Consider the following 20113-nt stretch of genomic DNA (forward strand, 5'->3'; position numbering starts at 1 on the left):
CATACATCAATGGAAAGCTTATTTATTCAGCTTTCGGATGATGTATAAATCTCAATTTCGAAAAATTGACCCTTATGACTGGTTTTGTGCTCCAGGGTCACATATATGACTCAATATATAAATATGTGTTTGTATGCACATTCGTTATGATTTCATATGCAGCTTCCTGCTTCTGGAGTTTGTAATTTAAAGTGTTCAATAAAATTAAAATAAAATGAGTCCCGCACATTTCAATTACAATCAAACAAACATTATTTTCAAGTTTTTAAAACTTCTAAAATTCTATCTCTTCATAATGCCACAAAGTGACTCCTTCTCTTGCTTTGTCTCCCTCTTTCTGTCCATTTGTACCACAACCATTTCAGGTGAGCCTGTGCTGTTTGGAAAATCCTCATTAGTGGGAGGAGTGGTGACTTTGGTAGTTAGGGAATGTCTCCCAGAGGATGCTGGGGCTTATACATGTGTGGCCGAAAACACAGCAGGAAAAACATCCAGCAGCTCAGCAGTGTGTGTGAGAGGTAAATATGAACTCAAATTCAACATATATATGGGGCCATACACTCTTAAAAATAAAGGTGCTTAATAGGTTCTTCAAAGCGATGCCATAGAACAGGGGTTCTCAAACCTCTCCATGAAGTACCCCCAGCACTGCACGTTTTGTATATCTCCCTATATCTGACACACCCACTTCAGGTCTTGCAGTCTCCACTAATGAGCTGATGAGTTGAATCAGGTGTGATAGATATGTACATTTTCTTCAGAAAATGTGAGTGGTGCTTGCCATGGCAAAACTCGGCAGTCGGTTGCTAAGGTGTTCTGGGTGGTTGCTTGGGTGTTGCTATGCGGTTGCTAGGGTACTCGGGCTGGTTGCTAGGGCGGTTGCTAGGGTACCTGGGGTGGTTGCTAGGGTGTTGCTATGCGGTTGCTAGGGTACCTAGGAGACATACAAAATGTGCAGGGCAGGGGGTACTCCAGGACAGGTTTGAGAACCACTGCCATAGAAGAACCGTTTTTGGATCCACAAAGAACCATTCAGTCAAAGGTTCTTTAAAGAACCATCTCTTTCTTACCTTTTTATAATCTGAAGAACCTTCTTTCGCCACAAAGAGCCTTTTGTGAAACAGAAAGGTTCTTCAGATGTTAAAGGTTCTTTATGGAACCATTTAGACAAAAAAGGTTCTTCTATGGCATCGTGAAGCACCTTTATTTTTAAGAGTGTATATGGGCTAGTTACATTACTAGCACGATGCAGATGTTTCTGTTTATATCATATACAGACGTGTGAATTGACAAGGTTATCAATGTTAATTACCTTGTCTAATGTCATTCTCTCTCTCTCTCTCTCTCTGATTTAATTATTTACTTTCCGTTTGCTCCTCATGCAACCACACCATATGAACCAAATCAATTGCAGACTATGAAACAATCATTGGGATCCGTAACAATATTGCCAACACATCTCACTCTCATCCTAATTCCTCTCATCCTCACACTCCTGACATGCTAAGCGGGGTCTTAAACTCCTCTCAGAACGTCCCAGATGACATCAGTGTTTTTAAAGGCCCACAGTCACCACAGTCACCTCAGACAGGAAGTCCTATAACAAGCTCTCCAGCACTCAAGAGAGGTATGTCACAAACAATGGCCCTACCCACGAAGTAATCTCATGCATTTAAGTGTAGGAAATGTCATTTAACACATGGAACATTTTTGTTCCTCCAAAGCTCCCATATCACTGTCATTAGGGTGGTGTCACTTGCTAATACTGTTTTATTCAAAATTTAATTATTCCATGTAATTATTATGCATAGTTTATGTATTAGTTTATGTAAGAATAAACTCTGTACAAAAACATAAAAATAATAAATGTACAAATATACAAAGAGCATTTCCTGACCGATAGACATACTAATGGTTTTATGTTGAGCATTTCCTCTTTAATCTGTTGAATATTTTTCCTAGACACGCACACCTGATCGCTTGACTCCTCCCTTATATGATAGGCAAAGCCTATGTTATCTGTTGCATGCTCTTTAACACAAAAGCACCCACACCGACAGCTGATTCTTTACATATTTCTGTGTCTTGTTACAGAGGTGCTTGTCAAAAGAAGGAGCAGTTCGGGTACAGGTAAGACCATCATCATGTCTGTCCTGCACTTTCACTTCTACTTTTGCTCTTTTTTAGATCCTTGACTCGAAATGTTTACTTGTTCTTGTCCTTCATACTGTAACTTAATAGCTGAATTGCAGATTTTCTGTTACTTTTTTGTGATTCAAGAAGTGATTCTCATTTCTTTAAGGCCATGTGATCCATAACCTCCCACATCCACACCTTCTTTACTTTATATTCTAATAACACCATGTTTTTAATGCATTTTGTCTAGAACTGCGAGTTAAAGTATAACCACCGTGACCTGCTTCAAAAAGGAGTCATTTGCTCCGAGCAGTCTGTGTTTTACTCCACTGATCTTGGCTTCCAGATTGTCTGGCTCCTTTAGAGTCTGTTAGTGTTGTGCACAGTAAAACAGGAAACAGTCTTCTGTGTCCTGACGACTAATGTTTACCTTAGGAATGACTTTATTCCCTTTAAACACTGTAATCCTTGTTGTCCAAAGAAATATTCTTCGGAAAACCTATACCATTCTTCGAAAAAGCTAACATTTAACATCAAATTGTGTTTTAGTTTAAATCCTTTCTGTCTGCATTTGTAGCTTACAGAGAGGTAAACAATTTAATCTGCTCACATACTGATCAGACTGACGCATAAAAATAAGAATTTCTCAGATTATAAGCATCAAAACACTCAATGTCACTTTAAGATGTTATCATATTTTCTTTGGTACTTCTGTTTGTAATTGGGCCGGGCAATTAAGCACTGAATGATGGTTGTTTTCTTTCAGTCATTTGATCTTTCATGTAAAACACACTGCTATCTGTGGTCAGTCTGTATTAATAATAGGTCTGTTTAAAGACCATTAGCTGGTCAAGTTCAGCTGAGTGTGTTGATTTGAATAATTGCAGTTTCTGTTTGCTTTCATATTTATCACGTACACAGTATATGTGACAGCCTTCCTGTTGCTCAGACCGAGCAAGGTGACAATGCCAAGGTCATGGTTTCAATTCCCAGGGAAAGCAATAACTGATAAAAAAAAAAAAAAATTATATCTTGAATGCAATGTAAATTGCTTTGGATAAAAGCATCTGCCAAATGCATAAATGTAAATGTAAATATGATCCCAGAACTAATTCTTAATATCTGTACTGTATGAGAGAAGGAAAATACCATTGATTTTCTCTTGTATAATGAAAAATTAATGTTTTGTGTGAAAGCTAGAATAGTTTGAATGTACACTATGATTATTTATAAATGAATAAACATTTTATATAAACTTATATGTATTACAAATAATTGTAATTAATTGAAGTTTTGAAGAAATTTTTTTATATTGTCCTATTTTCTTGCATTTTTATTTCTATTTTAATATAATATAAATATACAGTCTTTTTTTAAAAATTCAGAGAAATTGATAATAACTTCATATTAAAATCGGTGAAGCAAAAGCCTCCCTTTTCTCTCCGTTTAATCTTTTTGTTGTCTAGACAAAATAACGGAGACATTAAAGAGTTTTTGTGTTTACAGCACCTCCTCTGCAGTTTGTAGATCCATTAGATCGTCTGGAGGTGCATGTTGGAGAGACGGCCCGTTTGAAGTGTGTGTTCAAAGGCAGCTCTCCTGTAGCTTCTTGCTGGGTCTATAACAAAAAAGAGGTACATAAGAACACAACACAATCCAGACATGTTGCAATTTGTTTGTGTGTATAATGTTGTGCCTTTCTGAAGGTGGTGGAAAGCTCTAGGTTTCATATTGAGTCCTGCAATGAAAGCAGTTCTCTAGTGATTTCCGAAGCCCTTCCTGAGGACTCTGGACGTTACACGATATTTGTACGAGATCGCAAAAGTTCAGCCCAACACACAGTGACCCTGAATGTCATTGGTAAGGTCAGACAATCCTCAGCTGTTATTTGGGTCATGATGCTCATTTCTATTGCTCAGATCTACTGTAAGTTATTAAAAAATGCTATTTATATAGGCAATGACATGAATACACATTTTATTGATTAGCATGTTTTCAATTAATACATTTAAATTAATTTGTATATTTTTGTCAAATAAAAATGTAAAGTTCCATTCACACTAAGAATAATAACTATAAAGATAACTATATCAATAACTATATTAGCATCCACACCATTGCAACTTTAAAATATCCATATATTTAACATTTTACCTAACATTAGTTAATTTCTTTGACTTTTTAAATTAAAAGACACAGTTTGTGTTAAATGGAGAAACCCTATATAATAAATATTCCTGATATTCAGGACTCAAAAATTAAGCATACATATTTTAACCTAAGTGTTGTTAATTTAAATCTAAATTAAATAGTCTGTGTACTCTCAATTCCTGGAATTATTAAATAAAATGTTTATGAAAACTGTATAACCATTTGATGATTGGTATGTTTGTGTGTTTTATCCAGACCTGCCTCAGCCGCCGGCCTCCTGTCCCGTGGCGTATGTCCTCTCCCCTCACTCTCTGGTTTTGTCCTGGTCTGGGCCGTCTTACGATGGCGGCAGTGCTGTGACGGGATACGTGGTGGAGGTTTGTGAAAGCCCAGGTGCGACTGACCAGTGGAGAGAGCTCACAGCCCAGTGCAAGAGCACCTCGCTCAGGGTGACCTCAGGACTCCAGCCTCAAGGAGAATACTGCTTCCGGGTCAGGGCCTGTAACGCTGTGGGGGTCAGCGAACCCAGCCAAGAGTCCCAGCCAATCAGGATGGACAAACTAGGTGAGGTTGTTTTGAATTTGTTTTTGAAATTATATAAAAGTTTTGATGACTTAAACAAATGGTTCACCCAAAAATGACTATTTGCTGAAAATGTATTCACCCTCGGGCCATCCAAGATGTAGATGAGTTTGTTTCTTCATCAGAACAGATTTGGAGAAGTTCAGCATTGCACCACTTGCTCACCAATGGATGCTTTGCAGTTTGCAGTGAATGGGTGCCGTCAGAATGAGAGTCCAAACAACTATAAAAACATCAGTAATGTTTTGTAAAGCAAAAGGCTGCATGTTTGTAAGAAACAAATCCATCAAGATGTTTTTAACTTCAAACATTTGCGACAGGCTAAATGACGAGTCATCTATTTCTAAAATTGCTTCCTCCAATTAAAAAGTCATCTTATCTCAATCAACAGAGAAATATGCTCAGATCAAGCACAGTTTACAAGCAAAAACAGTCCAAAACAGGACTAAACAAATATGTCAGTGGATTTTGATGTGAGAGGACAACAGGGGATGAACTTTTTTTCACTAGAGGAAGTGTTATTATGGATTATGGTTTAAAGTTAAAATGCCTTATTGATGGATTGTGTTTTTTACAAACACACAGCTTTTCACTTCACAACATGTTCATTGATGAATTCGAGTCATGTCAATTACTTGTGGATTACTGTGATGTTTTTATCATTGGTGAGCAAGTGATGTAACGCTATATTTCTCCAAATATTTTCCGTTGAAGAAACAAGCTCATTTACATCTTGAATGGCCTGAGGGTAAATAGATGTTCAGCCACTTTTCATTTTTGGTGAACTATTCCTGTAATGTATCTTTTACGCTATAGATCAATTGCTCCTCATTATATTTGTTAATGCAGCACTCTATTTGCTTGTAATTTTAAGATAATCTCTTCCCACAATTTATGGGAACAAGGCTCAGCAACCAAATTGTAAACAGGAAGAACATGTTTAAAGTCATTACCAAAGGGTATGCAATCTAAGAGAGTTAGGCTTTGTGTTGAGGTCCCACGGTAAATGAAAGTATGTTGTCTTTCAAAGGAGAGCCCTGTGATGAGAAACCAGTGGAGTATGTGGCTGTGACCATCAACACGGAGGATAAACTTACTGACCACTATAATGTCCATGAAAAACTCGGAGTGTAAGTATCCTTATCAAACACACATTTAGCAGGCCTCATAGCTCACATTCACAGGACCAGTCAAGTATAACAAAACTTGCGTGAGTACACGTTCCAACAGGCATACATGCATCAAAAAGAGAAAACAACCCCTATACTTGATTCTGATTCCCAGAATGCAAAATACGACAGGATAGGTTAGGGTCATGTTTTGTAAATTTCGCTGGAAATGACTCATAACCTATAATTCATACTTTTAAGTATGGTGATAAAAGAAATGTTTTCCTGAAAATACTGGTTTAAGGCTGAATATCAAATTCACTTCATTCTCAAGATCTGGATAAATGGGAAGTTGGGATACTGAGAAATAATGATTCGTTAAACATCACAGACTTTGAGTTTGTAAGCATAATTTCATGCTTACTTCTGAATCTTTCTCAGAGGGAAGTTTGGCCAGGTGTTTCGGATGACCCATAAGGAGATGGGCCGTGTTTGTGCTGGAAAGTTCTACAAAGGTCGTCGGACAAAGGAGAGAGAGGCTGCAAGGAAAGAAATAGAGCTAATGAATTTCCTACACCATCCAAAGCTCGTGCAGTGTCTTGCCGCATATGATAACAAGGCTGAGATGGTCATGGTGATGGAATAGTGAGTATCTTGCATGTGGGCGTTTTGAAGGGTTCAATGTTTTTAGAAAAATATTCAGAAATGAGAAATGCCAACAGGTTCAATGCATTCATTTCAATAGTGTCATTATAATCTTTTGGCACCTACACAGCTTAATCTGTGTGTGTATGTGCAGTGTTGCTGGTGGGGAGCTGTTTGAGCGCATTGTAGATGATAGCTTTGAGCACACTGAAGTGTCCAGTGTGGGCTACATGCGTCAGATTCTGGAGGGGATTCAGTACATGCACCAGCAAAACATTGTCCACCTGGACCTCAAACCTGAGAACATCGTCTGTGTGGACAGAACCGGGATTCAGGTCAAAATCATTGACTTTGGACTCGCTAGCAAGCTGGGTACGAATGTATTGATGATATTGTCAACACAACAACATATGGTATAATAAAATATAATAAAAAAATTAAAGAATACGAAATATTAACATTGAATAAAATATATTACATTCTTAAATATTATTAATATAATAAACATAAAAATAATACAATAATAAAGTGCTTTTATAAGTCAATGTTTGTGCACAATAACTGAAGGAGCACGATACCATGTTAATAACATGTTTATCTAGACTTTATATGAATGATGGTAATACCATGGTATTTTTCATAGTATTATCTATGCAAATATTTCTATGGTAAACTTTCAGTACAATGGTATATAGCAAAGTACCATGGTATGCTGATACACAGAACTTTTTGTAAGGGATCACTGAGTGAAATGTTTCGAGGGTTATTATCATTATAACTAAAACTACAACTTTTTTTGTTCATTTAAATAAAGTTGAAATAAAATAAAATATAAATACTAGTTGAAAAGCTTAAACTTAACAAAAATGACAAATTATGCCTTGTCTACTAATTGAAATAAGTTTAAGTTAAACAACTAAAAATTAATTCAATTAAAATCAAAGTAAACAAATAGTAATAGCTTATCAAATTAACAAAACAACAGCAAAAAAACAAACTAAATTACTAAATATTAACCTAGAATTAAAATGAATACTGAAAATATGAATAATAAAGCCAATTCAAAATGTTAATAAAAGCTATAATAATTATAGCAGTGAATGTTTGTTGTATACCTTAGATCCCAACACACCTGTGAAGGTGATGCACGGCACTCCAGAATTTGTTGCTCCAGAGGTCATCAACTATGAGCCCATCTGTCTGGCCACTGACATGTGGAGCATCGGGGTCATCTGCTACATCCTGTGAGTTCAAACACTGCCTGTCTGTGAGTTCAAACACCTTGCTGCTCCCTTGTGGTAAAAAAAATGCCATTACATGATCTGAATCTGATTGTTCACTTGTAGGTTGAGCGGTGAATCTCCGTTCCAGGGTGAAAGTGACTCAGAGACGCTGACTCTTGTGACAGCAGCGCAGTGGGAGTTTGATGAGGAGAGCTTTGAAGATATCACCGACCTGGCAAAGGATTTCATTAGCTCTCTGCTCAGCAAAGATGTCAGGTGCATTCATATAGGCTACTTATATACTTTCCGTGCACACATCACACAAATGCGTCCGCACAGATTCATATCTCTGCGTTGAACTTTCTGACAGGCGCAGGATGTCGTGTGAAGAAGCCATGGCTCATTCCTGGTTGGTATATACTTGTGTAGACAGCAGCAGCAGCAGCAGCACCAAAAACCTTTCCAAAGACAAAATGAAGAGATTCCTGACTAGGCAGAAATGGAAGGTTAGTCAGAAACGTGATGAAAAAAAAGAACACAGCAGACATCACTGATTTAACTAGCTTACTTTTTAGCATGGTTTTAACTACCTGCATGTTGTTACTTGTACACCTAGACAAAAGAGTTTACGCATACTTCGAGAGTTCGATTTAAGTCGGAATAAGACAATATTTCTTATTTTAAGAATTTTATATAATCGTATCAGTTCGTTTTTCGACAGCCTGAGAAATAAAATTAGACAAATTTGTATTTTTGGACAGCTATAGCCTCGGTGTTGTGCGCATGCTCTTAAAGACTGGTGTCGTGCAATATACAGTATATTTGGTATTGATCTGAGATCTCTGTATTAACCTGTGAAGCCTACTGTATACGATTTAATACATAAGGCCTCTAAATTATCAACAAAACTGACAAAAAAAAAATGTTATACTCAATTTTCTACATGCTTTTTGCACTTTTTTAGCCGTTAAAGGCCATTCTAAACACTTTGAGGTAGTCGTCCACGTGTTTTACTGTTAAATCTTTAATTAACTTTATAAGTAAGCATAAGAATAACTTTTATATTGTTATTAATATTTAAATATGATCTTTTACTGTACTAAAGTAACTTTTTGTAATTATCCATACATTTTTTTTTTTCAGAAACATCTGTCAAATGTTTGTAACAAAGGATTTGATAAAAGTTTAGGCTATTTGTACATCTCCCAAACATCATCATATTGTATTGCATTATATAATCCAATTACAAGTACAGAGCTTTGATCATAAAGCTAAGCATTTAAATATCATCTTACTAAGACATATTATTAGGAGATGAGGAGGGACGACTCATATTTTATATGCATTTTATGTAAGTGGTCTGGTATACCGAATCGCATTGATTTACAAGCTATAAGAAATTAAACTTACTTTTTGGCTTTATAAATAAGAATGTCTGCACCAAATTGCATTTTTATTCACCATGTTCTTCACTAATCAGTCATTTTTGACCAATTCATTTGAACAACTGACTCATAAGGGTCATATACGTTCATTAATCAGACTCCATTGCATTGTTTTTGTGTGCACATAAACTTAATTCTCTTCTTTTTATGATTTTGTATTTAGAAAACTGGCAAAGCTTTGCTGGCTCTGAAGAGGATGGCTATATTGTCTAAACCAGAGGCTTCTGAATAAGAATGTCTGCACCAAATTGCATTTTATTCACCATGTTCTTCACTAATCAGTCATTTTTGACCAATTAATTTGAACAACTGACTCATAAGGGTCATACGTTCATTAATCAGACTCCATTGCATTGTTTTTGTGTGCACATAAACTTAATTCTCTTCTTTTTATGATTTTGTATTTAGAAAACTGGCAAAGCTTTGCTGGCTCTGAAGAGGATGGCTATATTGTCTAAACCAGAGGCTTCTGCAAGCTTGAGCCCTGTGGATGGTGAGAAAGGGATCAAACACAAAAGAAAAATCAATGTGCTTCATAAACCAGTGTAAAACACCATACCGCAGAATGTCACCAAAATAGATTGTGACATCTCTGACATCTATGGCTTCGGCTTGTGATATGTCTGACTGAAGATGTCAAACATCTTTTTTATAGCGTGACGGATGTTTTTACAGGTCAATAATACATTTTTCTCGCTTGTTGTTATAGAGACAGAGAAGGCACTGCATTCTCTGGAGTTGAAACTTCAGAGTAAACCTGAGTTCAGTAAGACTCTATCTGACCTGACTGTCCCGCAGGGCTCCAGTGCCCAGCTCTCCTGTCTCATCACAGGTTAGGACACACCGATGGATGTTCTCCATAGTACATCATGATAAGTCTCTCTTGAAATCACAGCTTCTTCTCTCCGTGTTTCAGGTTACCCTGACCCTGAGGTGGTGTGGCTGAAGGCCGGTGAGCTGCTGGAGCTGCAGGAGGAGTGTGTGCAGGTGGACTATGAGGAGGACGGCAGCTGTACTCTCACCTTAGAGAACGTCTCTCTGCACCACAGCGGCCTGTATTCCTGCAAAGCCACTAATGTACTCGGGGAGGCGCTGTGCTCTGCTACTCTTACTGTCCAGCAGAAAGACTAACACATGAATTCATAATGCCATAAAAAAAATAACATAAATACACACACCAGACATATTAAAATACACTGATACAATCAATGCCCATATAATTGTGAATTGAATGTTAAAACTGTAATAAAAAAAATCTAATTGATGCTATTGTCATTTATTATTATTTATGTTTGTGATTAATGTTTATTTTTAGATTATTATTGGACTTTGGTTTAATATCATTGACTGTGAATAGTTTTTAGCACTGTATGACCTTATAAGTATGTATATATTTACAAACAGCTTAATTTCAACCAATGAGTCTAAATAGATTTAGTGAACTGTTTGTTCACGTTGTGTACGTTTGTTCCCTAATTTTAGTTAAAATGATACCAAAAATTCTGTCATCAATTCTGATACCAAAAAATTTTAGTCACCCTCAAATTGTTCCAAACTTGCATGACTTTGGTTCATCTTCAAAACATGAATTAATATATTTGTAATGAAACCTGAGTGGTTTCTGTCCCTCTATTGGTCATAAAAGCTTCATAAAACGAATCCATATGAGCTTCTGTGTTTACCATGTGAGATGTGCTCTATGTATGCATTATATCTTCACAAGACTTGGATTACAAACTTTTTGAATCTTCATTTCAAAAAAATTTCAAACGTTTTGGTTACCTGGACTTTCAGTGGATGTTTCATAAACATTTCTTAATTTGCGTTTCAAAGATTAACCAAAGTCTTGTGGGTTCAAAATGACACAAGGGTAAATGATGACAGGAACAAATTAGTACAACATGGCCACGATTGAACTAAAACAAGAGCGTTGTAAACCGAGCTTGTAGGTTTGTCACTTTACATTAAATGGTTTTGTCTGAAACAGGTGTATGTTCTGGGGCAAAAAAGGGAAATAAACTGGTTCCAGCTCCCATGTGGATGTAGAATGGAGATGACAAACACCTCATCTTCCGAGAGCATAGATGGGAATTGCTCCAACATTTCATCCCACGATCAGCTTTACATAGGATCATACAGCCCGATCCTTGATATCCTAATACTTGTTGTCAATCTTCCAATAACCCTCTATGTAGTTGTGGACCTATTTCTGAGACAATGTGGGACACCTTCAAGCCCAGGAAACTCGTCTCCCTCTTTCCAGAGCGAACTACTCTTTCTTCATCTAGCCTGCTCACATTCATTATATTACATCCGAGTTCTGCTAAGGATCGTTACAGCCGTAATAATAGCTGCAGTTTGACTGGAGGATCTCTATTCTTCACTGGCATGACTATAGACTTGTATGTTGCTGTGGCTCATCCTGTAGCATATGTGAACCACAAAGCAAATACAGGCACATATATTCTGTACATTAGTTTGGATGTACACCATCACCGTGGGAATACTCATGGTTGTTTTAAATATCACTATGTACCATCCATTGACTATGGCTTCTTTTTGTGTGGCAGTGCCTGTGAGTTGCATCGTTTCTGTGGGTGTGGGCAGTCAGAGGTCAAGACCTGACAAAACCAAACAGACCGCTATTCGGTTCATTTTGAACAGCTTGATTATATTAGCAATATACTTTCTGCGTCACATCTGTGTATTAATCTACTTTTCAGTAAGTAAGGCTGACTGGCTTCATCTGCCATGTCAGGTTCTACCTCTACTGCTTGCAGTTCAGATTTCTGAGTTTGTGACGCCCCTGATCTTCTTTCATACCACAGGAAAACTGCTTGCATTAGCTGAACGTTGTTTAACTGTATGTCGCAATACTGGCAGCTGAAGTAGAACTGCAGAAATTGTAACCCTTTCACCCCTCCATCCACTGTAATAGACTGAAGAAAATGTGTATTTGCATGAGATGTAGCTTGATACTTGATATAAAAATATGAATACTGGCTGTGCTTGAACAGAGGAATGTTTCAACTCCAACCCTGTGCGCTTACACTTCTCATATTTGTTACATTATTTGTTGTCATGCATATATTGCACCGTCTGTGAAAAATGTTTGTTAAATAACTTCTTAAATATCAGAGGAACCACATTTTTCATTGACTCTAAATGTGAAAAATAAATAAAACTGTGATGTCTAGTAAACACATAGAACTCGATTTATTTGACACATTAAAAGAAAGTTCAAAGGATTTGAACGAAGTCTCTTACTCACCAAGGCTGCATTAATTTATACAATTCAGTAAAAACAGTGACATTATGAAATATGAAATTTTAAAATACCTTCTGTTTTAGTATATTTTAAAATGTAGTTTATTGTTGTGATGACAAAGCTGAATTTTCAGCAGTCATTACTCCAGTCTTCAGTGTCAAATGCTCCTTCAGGAATCATTATAATATGCTCATTTGTAGTAACATTTATTATCAATGTTGAAAACAGTTGCTCAATACTTATGTGGAAACTGTGATGCTTTTTTTCAGGATTCTTTGATGAGTATAAAGCTCAAAAGAAAAACTTATAAATCTTAACATTATAAATGTCCTTACTGATACTTTATCAATTTAATGCTTAATTTCTTTAAAAATTATTGACTTTTTGAGTATTATTGGCAAACATTTGAACAGTAGCATGTGTCTGTATAACTCAAGCACGTGTCAATTACTTTATTAATTATTGTCTAGAATTTAAGTTAAAGTATGCAAATGGTAAAAAATAATCTATAATCTGTAACTAGTAACCATTTTTCACCATTTTTAAACACCTTTGTGCCTTTACTAGCTCACATTTTAATTGGTTCATCAGTGCAACAAACGAAATTCATGGCAAAAATAAACAAATGAATTAGTAAATTTAAATTTACAAATATAATATGGTCTCTTAATAAATATGTGAAAATCCATTCTCTAAAAAAAAAATATCAAAATGCTATTAAAAATGGCTTTATAGGAAACACAGCATATTACACTGAAGGGATGAACTAGCCATTTACACTTTTGAAATGCATTTTAGAAAAGATTTAATAACCAGTTGACATCAAAGACCGAGACGATAAGAAAGATGTTTTCAGTGAATGTTTTATTTAGTTAAGCGTCTCATCAACAAATGTTACAGAAAAAAGGGTTACAGTCAATGTTCACTCATAAACATGATACAAGCTCATGGATGCTCTGATCGACTATTAACTTAACGATAAATTAAAATTTCACCTCTGTTAAATATGTATAAAGGAGTTTGTGCTGGCTTGACAGTGACATTTCACAGTGGGCCTTTGCTCATAAAAAAAAGAAAGTTTGAAAGACAATGTGCCTATTACTCATCTATAAACGCTTGCAATCATGAACTCTTAGAAATAGGGTTAAGGAAGCACTGTAGTACAAAAAAGGTAGCTTTCATACCCACCCAGTTCCTTTTAAAAACACTCCCAGATTTCACTTTTAAAAGAAGCACAGCTGAAACTTTAAGGAGGTGAAGTTAAATCTATTGGGAGTAGAAATGAAAGCATAGGTCCTCTACACAAAGCTTTGGAGGGTCCATACTGAACTCCAGGAGGCAACTGAATTGGAAAAGGTTGGCTGAAGTGGCAAGTTGCTTTGAAGAGGCCCAAAAGGTCCAGATTATTATGGCAAAGCCCACAAAAAGCAATAGTGTCGCAATTAAAAACCACCATGCAATTAGGCAGACAACTCATGATTGAAATGATTGCTACAGTAAAACATGTTCAAACAGTTCAGACATCTCCAATCCAGTTGTCTTTTAAAGATCAGATTTACTCCTTAACCAGCTGCTTTCTCCTGATTGGACAGAGCGTTTCTATGGGCGCAACAGCAGCCAATCAAATGGCATGCACATTCATGTAGAAGAGTGTACATTGGCAGGTGTGGAAGTAGTAGATTCTTTCTCTGATGACTATGAGTGTGTGTGTCTCACATGGCTTTCACTTTGATCTGCTTCATTTTCATCTGCTTCTTCTCCAGCTTCTTCTGCTCGCGACGTTGAGCGGCTTCCTGAATGAAAGAGCAAGGAGAAAATCATGTATAGATGCAGGTAATTGCACAATAAGAGAAAAGATCCGATTTTTAATTATACAGTACAAACACACACCTCTAGGCGGCGCTGTCTATCAGGATCCTCCTCGTTCATGATCCTCTCCTTCTCCGCTCTCTTCTTCTCTTCGCGGCGCGTCTGAGCGGCCTCCTGTCGTTGAGTGTGAGTCTGCTTCAGGAAGTTATCCTCCACGCGAGAACGGTTTTTGTCTGCTTTCTGCTTCCCCTAAACAGCCATATGAAGCAACCAGTTAACCTTCTGTTACTAAATCAGCATGTTGTTGTTGTTCACACGTGTGCACTCACCTCTCTGTTGAGGCGAAGCTTCTTGACCTTGTCAATGCTGTAGATCACCATGTTCATCAGAGGCAGCAGACTGTCCATATCTTTGGGAGATGTGTTACCCATCCCAGGCACTGTAAAGTACAACATATTAATACACTGACGAATGTTTCAGTGTCGTGCAAGTACAGAGGATTGCCATTTGTGGATTATGAATTTCTCTCACCATTAAATGTAAACAGCAGTGTTTTCTTGGTCTCGGGCAGCTTTAAGGGCTGACCTTCCCTAAACATAGTTGAGAAACCATTAACATTTATTAACCAGTATAAGCTCCTCCAACATAGATGAAGAATAAAACTACTAGGAGAAAAAGTAAGGAGAGGGAAAAAACAAAAAACAAAAAACAAAACTTACTCTTGCATAACTTTTGGACCAGAGAATTGGTCCGAAAAATGGATGGACTCAATCTTGTCAGCATGAGAAGTGAGATAATGTACCATCTGAAAACAGAAAAAAATTACATTAAAACAATTTAGAACAGTGCAATTTTTTGAATTACTTATATACTATCATACTATTTATTAATATTTTGAATTAGCTTTTATTTTTATATTTCAGTTTTTCTATTTAATTCTAGAATACGTTTTTATTTGTACTTTTTTTATATTTCTACTTAGATTCTATTTTCTATTTCTGTTTATTTCTGTTTTAGTAATTTTAGAACTTCAGCTTAAACTTTTATTTCAGTTAGTTGCCAAGTCAAAATTTTTAATTTTCATTTAGGTTTTTTAAAGGGATCATATGATGTTGCTAAAAAGAACATTATTTTGTGTATTTGGTGTAATGAAATGTGTTTATGCGGTTTAAGGTTCAAAAAACACATTATTTTCCACATACTGTACATTATTGTTTCTCCTCTATGCCCCGCCTTTCTGAAATGCGTCGATTTTTACAAAGCTCATCGGTCTGAAAAAGCGATCATATGACCCCTTTAGGTTTTTTTTTTAGTTTTAGTTTTACTTAAATTAACGAAAACCATTTTTAATAGTTTTAGTTCCAAAATTAGTTTCATTATAGAGTCCCCCCTCCCACAATCTTACAACAAACTCGATAACTATCTGGGAGACTGCAACATTCTGTTCTTACCTTGTTGTCCATCACTCCATCCGTGACCTCTCCCATCTCTGATAAAATGGCCAGAGATTCAGGGATGCCATATTTTGCCCCTGATTTGGGCTTATCACCACAGAACTCACACTGTGAAGAGAACAAGAAACAATAAGTTAGCACAGACCAGTCCCTGATGACATTAAAACAAATGTCAAAAAAATGCAAAAAAACAAACCAAAAAAAAACCTGAGATATCTTTTTATTGCCTCACAGACTGCACACAAAAACATATAGCAAGAGTAGTGCAGTGCAATTTGCAAACAAACAAATTGTATGTGTAATGAACTGCACAAAAAAAACTAAGATTTATTGGTTTCAATCAGTCTGACAAATCCTCCACCAAATTAACTCACTGAACCCTTCAGAGCGGTTAGTGAATCAACATCACTGACTCACTCACTAACCACAAGCCATTACTTTCAGTCAAGCCTGACTCAAAGAAAGAATTGATGCGTGTATTTATTGTTTGCCAAAAAATTAAATTAGTATTATTCACTGGTTGTTCATATGACAATGTGTAATTAAAGACAAACGTTTGCTATTTTATAAAAAAAAATAAAAAAAATAAAAAACATTTTAATTCAGCAAAAACACAATAATCTTAAATGCACTTATTCAAAAGTTTGGGATAAATACCTTTTTTGTTTGTTTTTAAAAAGAAATGTCTTTTGCTCGTCAAGGGTGAATTATTTGACCAAAAATGCAGTAAAAACAGTAATATTGAGAAATATTATTACATCTTAGAATGACTGTTTTCTACTTGAATATTTTAAAATGTAATTTATTTGTGATGGCAAAGCTGAATTTTCAGCAGCCATTACTCCAGTCCTAGAAAATCTTCTAATATGCTGATTTGCTGCTCAAGAAACATTTTTTGCTATTATCAGTTTTGAAAATTCAGTTTTGTAATTTGTGTAAACGGTGATCTTTTTTCCCCACAGTTCAAGCATTTATTTAAAATAGAAATCCCTGCAACATTGTAAATGTTTTTTCTGTTACTTCTGACTGATCCATTTTCCCAGAGTAAAAGTATTCACTAAAACACATCTTACTGACCCCGAACATATGAAAAGCGGTGTAAATAATATTCTAATTTATATAAAATATGCAAATCATTAATGACTAACCAGGTCCTGCATCTCTTTCTGCAGGCGTGCCATGGCCTTCCGACTCCCCACAGCAAACACAAACGTGTCCATGTCCTCATCATTCAGAGTCACTTTAACTTGCTGTGGATAAGGAATCATAAGACTAAGAGGAACATCCTTTTGAACATCCATTTGACACGCTACTTGTAATCAGTCTATGCTAATACATCAGTTTGTGCATACCACTTGATCACAGGCTGGTCTCATCATCCTGGCCAACACATTCAGCAGGTCCTGTCTTTTCAAAAACTGCAATTGAACAAAAACGACACCATGGTGAATGCACAGATATCTATCAAACATTGTTCTTTCTCTTATTCACATAAACACGCTACCTTAAGCTGAATCAACATGCCCTCACAGCAGACACGTCCTGAGCACCACAGGTTGTAGATGTGCTCATTCTCCTGGTTCAGTTTCCCCGTGCTGGTGGCCTCCTTACTGGTACCATCATCCCCTAAAAATAAAGACACGTTTGAGAGTCAGACAAAAACAGGGTCAGAGAAAACAGCATAAGAGGAAGAAACAAAGTGGAGAGAGAGGTACACTTACCCACGAGGGCAAAGTTGCTCTCGAGAAGTTCTCTGTGGGAATTAAACCAGGCCTGGGCAAGCCTGCTGTTCTTGTTTTTGCCAATTATGTAGTTCATAATATAGGCAAGAAGACCTGTAACCATCAGGATCTCCATGTAATAACTCTCCCAGCTGTTCTGAAGGTGTGCTGGGACCTGTTACGTACATACAAACAGTCACCTAAGGAAGCCAATGAAGTGCCTGTAAAGTGCATTTTTCATTGAATTTGTACCTCTCTGTATATAAGAGTGTCTTTGAATGAGGGGTTGGTCTTCTCATAGCCCTCAAACTCCTCGTTGTCATACTTGCTGTACATGTCTTGATCCTATAACATTGATCAGATCAAATTAAGATTAACTTTGACTTGCAGAAAAACAGAAATAGGAGTGTTTTCACATTTTTACCTGTGCATCAGCATCTTCAAACTCATCCTGGCCATCCTCGTTCTCCACTGTGGCCTCGTCTTCGTCGTCCTCTATAGGTGTGGATGAGGGGGCTGCTCGTGGGGGCGGGTCTTTCTCCACATCGACTGCCGGGTCCTCGCTGACATCCTCAAACTCAGCAAAGTCATTGTCATCAAACTCAGCGATGTCCTCACCATCATCAAAGTCATCATTGTAGCGCCCCCTAGTGTACGGCAGGGCCAGCAGCAGCAGCAGGGCTGGGAGGAGGAAGACCACGTGCCTCATGGCTCGACCTGCACAAACAATGACAAAGACAAATTAATTTGTTTTTAAATAGACAACAAAGAGTTTGATTAATTATACTAGTGCTCAAACGTTTAGGGTCGGTAAGATTTTATGTTTTTGAACGAAGTCTCATTCTTACCAAGACTGGATTCATTTTCATTCAAAATACAGTAACAAATGTAATATTGTGAAATATTATTATTAAACGGTTTTCTATTTCAATATATTTTAAAATGTCATTTATTCCTGTGATGACAAAGCTGGATTTTCAGCATCATTACTACTCCAGTCTTCAGTGTCACATGATCCTTCAGAAATCATTCTAATATGATGATTTGAGAAAAAGAAACATTTCTTATTATTATCAATGTTGAAAACAGTTGTGCTGCTTAATATTGTTGTGGAAAATGTAATACATTTTTTGCAGGATAAGAAAAACATTTAAATAGAAATTCTTTGCAACTAGGGATGCAACGATTCACTCAACTCACGATTCGATTCAATTCACGATTTTGATTTCACGATTCGATTCACGATTATTATTATTTTTTTAACAAAATGAGATTTAAGACAAATTATAAATTAAATGTGTACTTTTATTATTGCTTGGACAAAATGCTGCACATTTCTTTGTGAAATTGAAATATAACTATGATAATATAATAATATAGCACTTGCATAGTATTGCTCTTTTGTTGGTTTTGATTGCTTCTATTGTCCTCATTTGTAAGTCGCTTTGGACAAAAGCGTCTGCTAAATGACAAAATTTTAATATAATGTAAATAACAAAACTACATTGAAATTTTACTCGCGGTTAATCATTACATCCCTATTTACAAAAGTCCTAGCTGAATAACCTTTTTTTTTCATACTGATCATACCGATCTCAAATATTTGAACAGTAGTGTATATCCAGTCTTATTTGTTGGTATACAGACTAACGTAAATGTTGATGGTGTAAACGAACAACACAGAGTAAATATTTGACAATAGCATGACTAATGATTAAATAGGTGATAAGTAGCCCTGTGCATTATTTGGTGTATAATCAAAAACATTTCACCTCCAGTGATGCCTATAGTACTTTATACTATGATCAGCTGTAGTACAGACAAACACAACTTAATTGTTTGGTATTCTCATATAATACCAAGAAAACTAATGTTTAGACTGCAAACGTGTGAAGTAAAAACACTCTTCCCTGACATATCTATTTAGGTTAAATTTGAAAGAAACAGACTTTTAAAGCAAATTAAATCATTTTCTCACATACCTTAAGGAAGTTATTGTGGTTATTTTTAACTTAATGTCTATCAGTACTGTATGTGTGGCATGATTACCAGACAATAGTTACGGTTAGGGATATGCCGGTATCAATTTTTCATGTTGCGATTAATTGCTAATGCTTTTATCACGGTATGGTTATTATCACGATATTGAAATTTAGTTTTAAAAAAAGTGCTGTCATAATACAGTATAATAGGTTTAATAACTTTTTTCTTATAACAAAAATAACTGAACATTTAAATGCAAACATTTACAGAAAAATGTATAAAGTTAAAAGTTTTACACAGATTAAAGTGCAAAAGAACTGTGTATGTAAATGGCACAGACGCGCGGTTTTGTTTTCTACACATACGAAGTGTGCGACGCTCGCGGTGATCTCAGCTTCTGTCGTCTCACTACATGAGGACATAAATACACGAACAACATCTCCAGAACTGCTCTGACTCCCTCTAAGAGTCACTTCATGAGCATTTGACAGTTTCATTGGAGTAAAACTATCTTCATATAATTTACATAGACCTACAGAAACAAGTTCCTCATGGCAACCCGTCAAAATATAAGTTCGGGTTAGCTT

The 20113-nt window shown here is 36.2% G+C and overlaps 2 protein-coding genes across 5 annotated transcripts in view; one reads left to right on the forward strand and one right to left on the reverse strand.

Moving 5' to 3' along the window:
• LOC107658462 (myosin light chain kinase, smooth muscle-like) overlaps positions 1-10530 on the forward strand; it is a 16281-nt gene extending 5751 nt beyond the window's left edge. The window contains exons 5-19 of one of the 4 annotated variants that reach the window (XM_016447017.1): positions 1415-1627; positions 2095-2130; positions 3643-3770; positions 3843-3996; positions 4543-4851; positions 5900-5999; positions 6420-6623; positions 6778-6995; positions 7744-7867; positions 7970-8122; positions 8217-8352; positions 9455-9511; positions 9757-9784; positions 10001-10123; positions 10208-10530. In XM_016447017.1, coding sequence (XP_016302503.1) covers positions 1415-1627; positions 2095-2130; positions 3643-3770; positions 3843-3996; positions 4543-4851; positions 5900-5999; positions 6420-6623; positions 6778-6995; positions 7744-7867; positions 7970-8122; positions 8217-8352; positions 9455-9511; positions 9757-9784; positions 10001-10123; positions 10208-10422 — 2198 coding nt within the window. In that variant the 3' untranslated portion in view covers positions 10423-10530. Of the gene's footprint in view, positions 1-1414; positions 1628-2094; positions 2131-3642; positions 3771-3842; positions 3997-4542; positions 4852-5899; positions 6000-6419; positions 6624-6777; positions 6996-7743; positions 7868-7969; positions 8353-9454; positions 9512-9699; positions 9785-10000; positions 10124-10207 lie in introns of those variants that run through there. The other 3 variants (XM_016447018.1, XM_016447020.1, XM_016447019.1) reach the window with 3 other exon arrangements.
• A 2876-nt stretch (positions 10531-13406) lies between these two features.
• Positions 13407-20113, reverse strand: part of LOC107658463 (coiled-coil domain-containing protein 47-like) — a 9318-nt gene continuing 2611 nt past the window's right edge. The window contains exons 2-13 of the mRNA XM_016447021.1: positions 17968-18260; positions 17796-17888; positions 17544-17718; positions 17327-17448; positions 17175-17240; positions 16971-17072; positions 15820-15930; positions 15088-15173; positions 14900-14958; positions 14698-14807; positions 14450-14617; positions 13407-14352 (exon numbers count right to left, since the gene is read on the reverse strand). Of these exons, the coding sequence (XP_016302507.1) occupies positions 14272-14352; positions 14450-14617; positions 14698-14807; positions 14900-14958; positions 15088-15173; positions 15820-15930; positions 16971-17072; positions 17175-17240; positions 17327-17448; positions 17544-17718; positions 17796-17888; positions 17968-18252 (1458 nt within the window). The 5' untranslated portion in view covers positions 18253-18260 and the 3' untranslated portion in view covers positions 13407-14271. The remainder of the gene's footprint in view (positions 14353-14449; positions 14618-14697; positions 14808-14899; positions 14959-15087; positions 15174-15819; positions 15931-16970; positions 17073-17174; positions 17241-17326; positions 17449-17543; positions 17719-17795; positions 17889-17967; positions 18261-20113) is intronic.

Source organism: Sinocyclocheilus anshuiensis, unplaced genomic scaffold (genome assembly GCF_001515605.1).
Source record: "Sinocyclocheilus anshuiensis isolate Anshui unplaced genomic scaffold, SAMN03320099.WGS_v1.1 scaffold371, whole genome shotgun sequence".
NCBI classification, from domain to species: Eukaryota; Metazoa; Chordata; class Actinopteri; order Cypriniformes; family Cyprinidae; genus Sinocyclocheilus; species Sinocyclocheilus anshuiensis.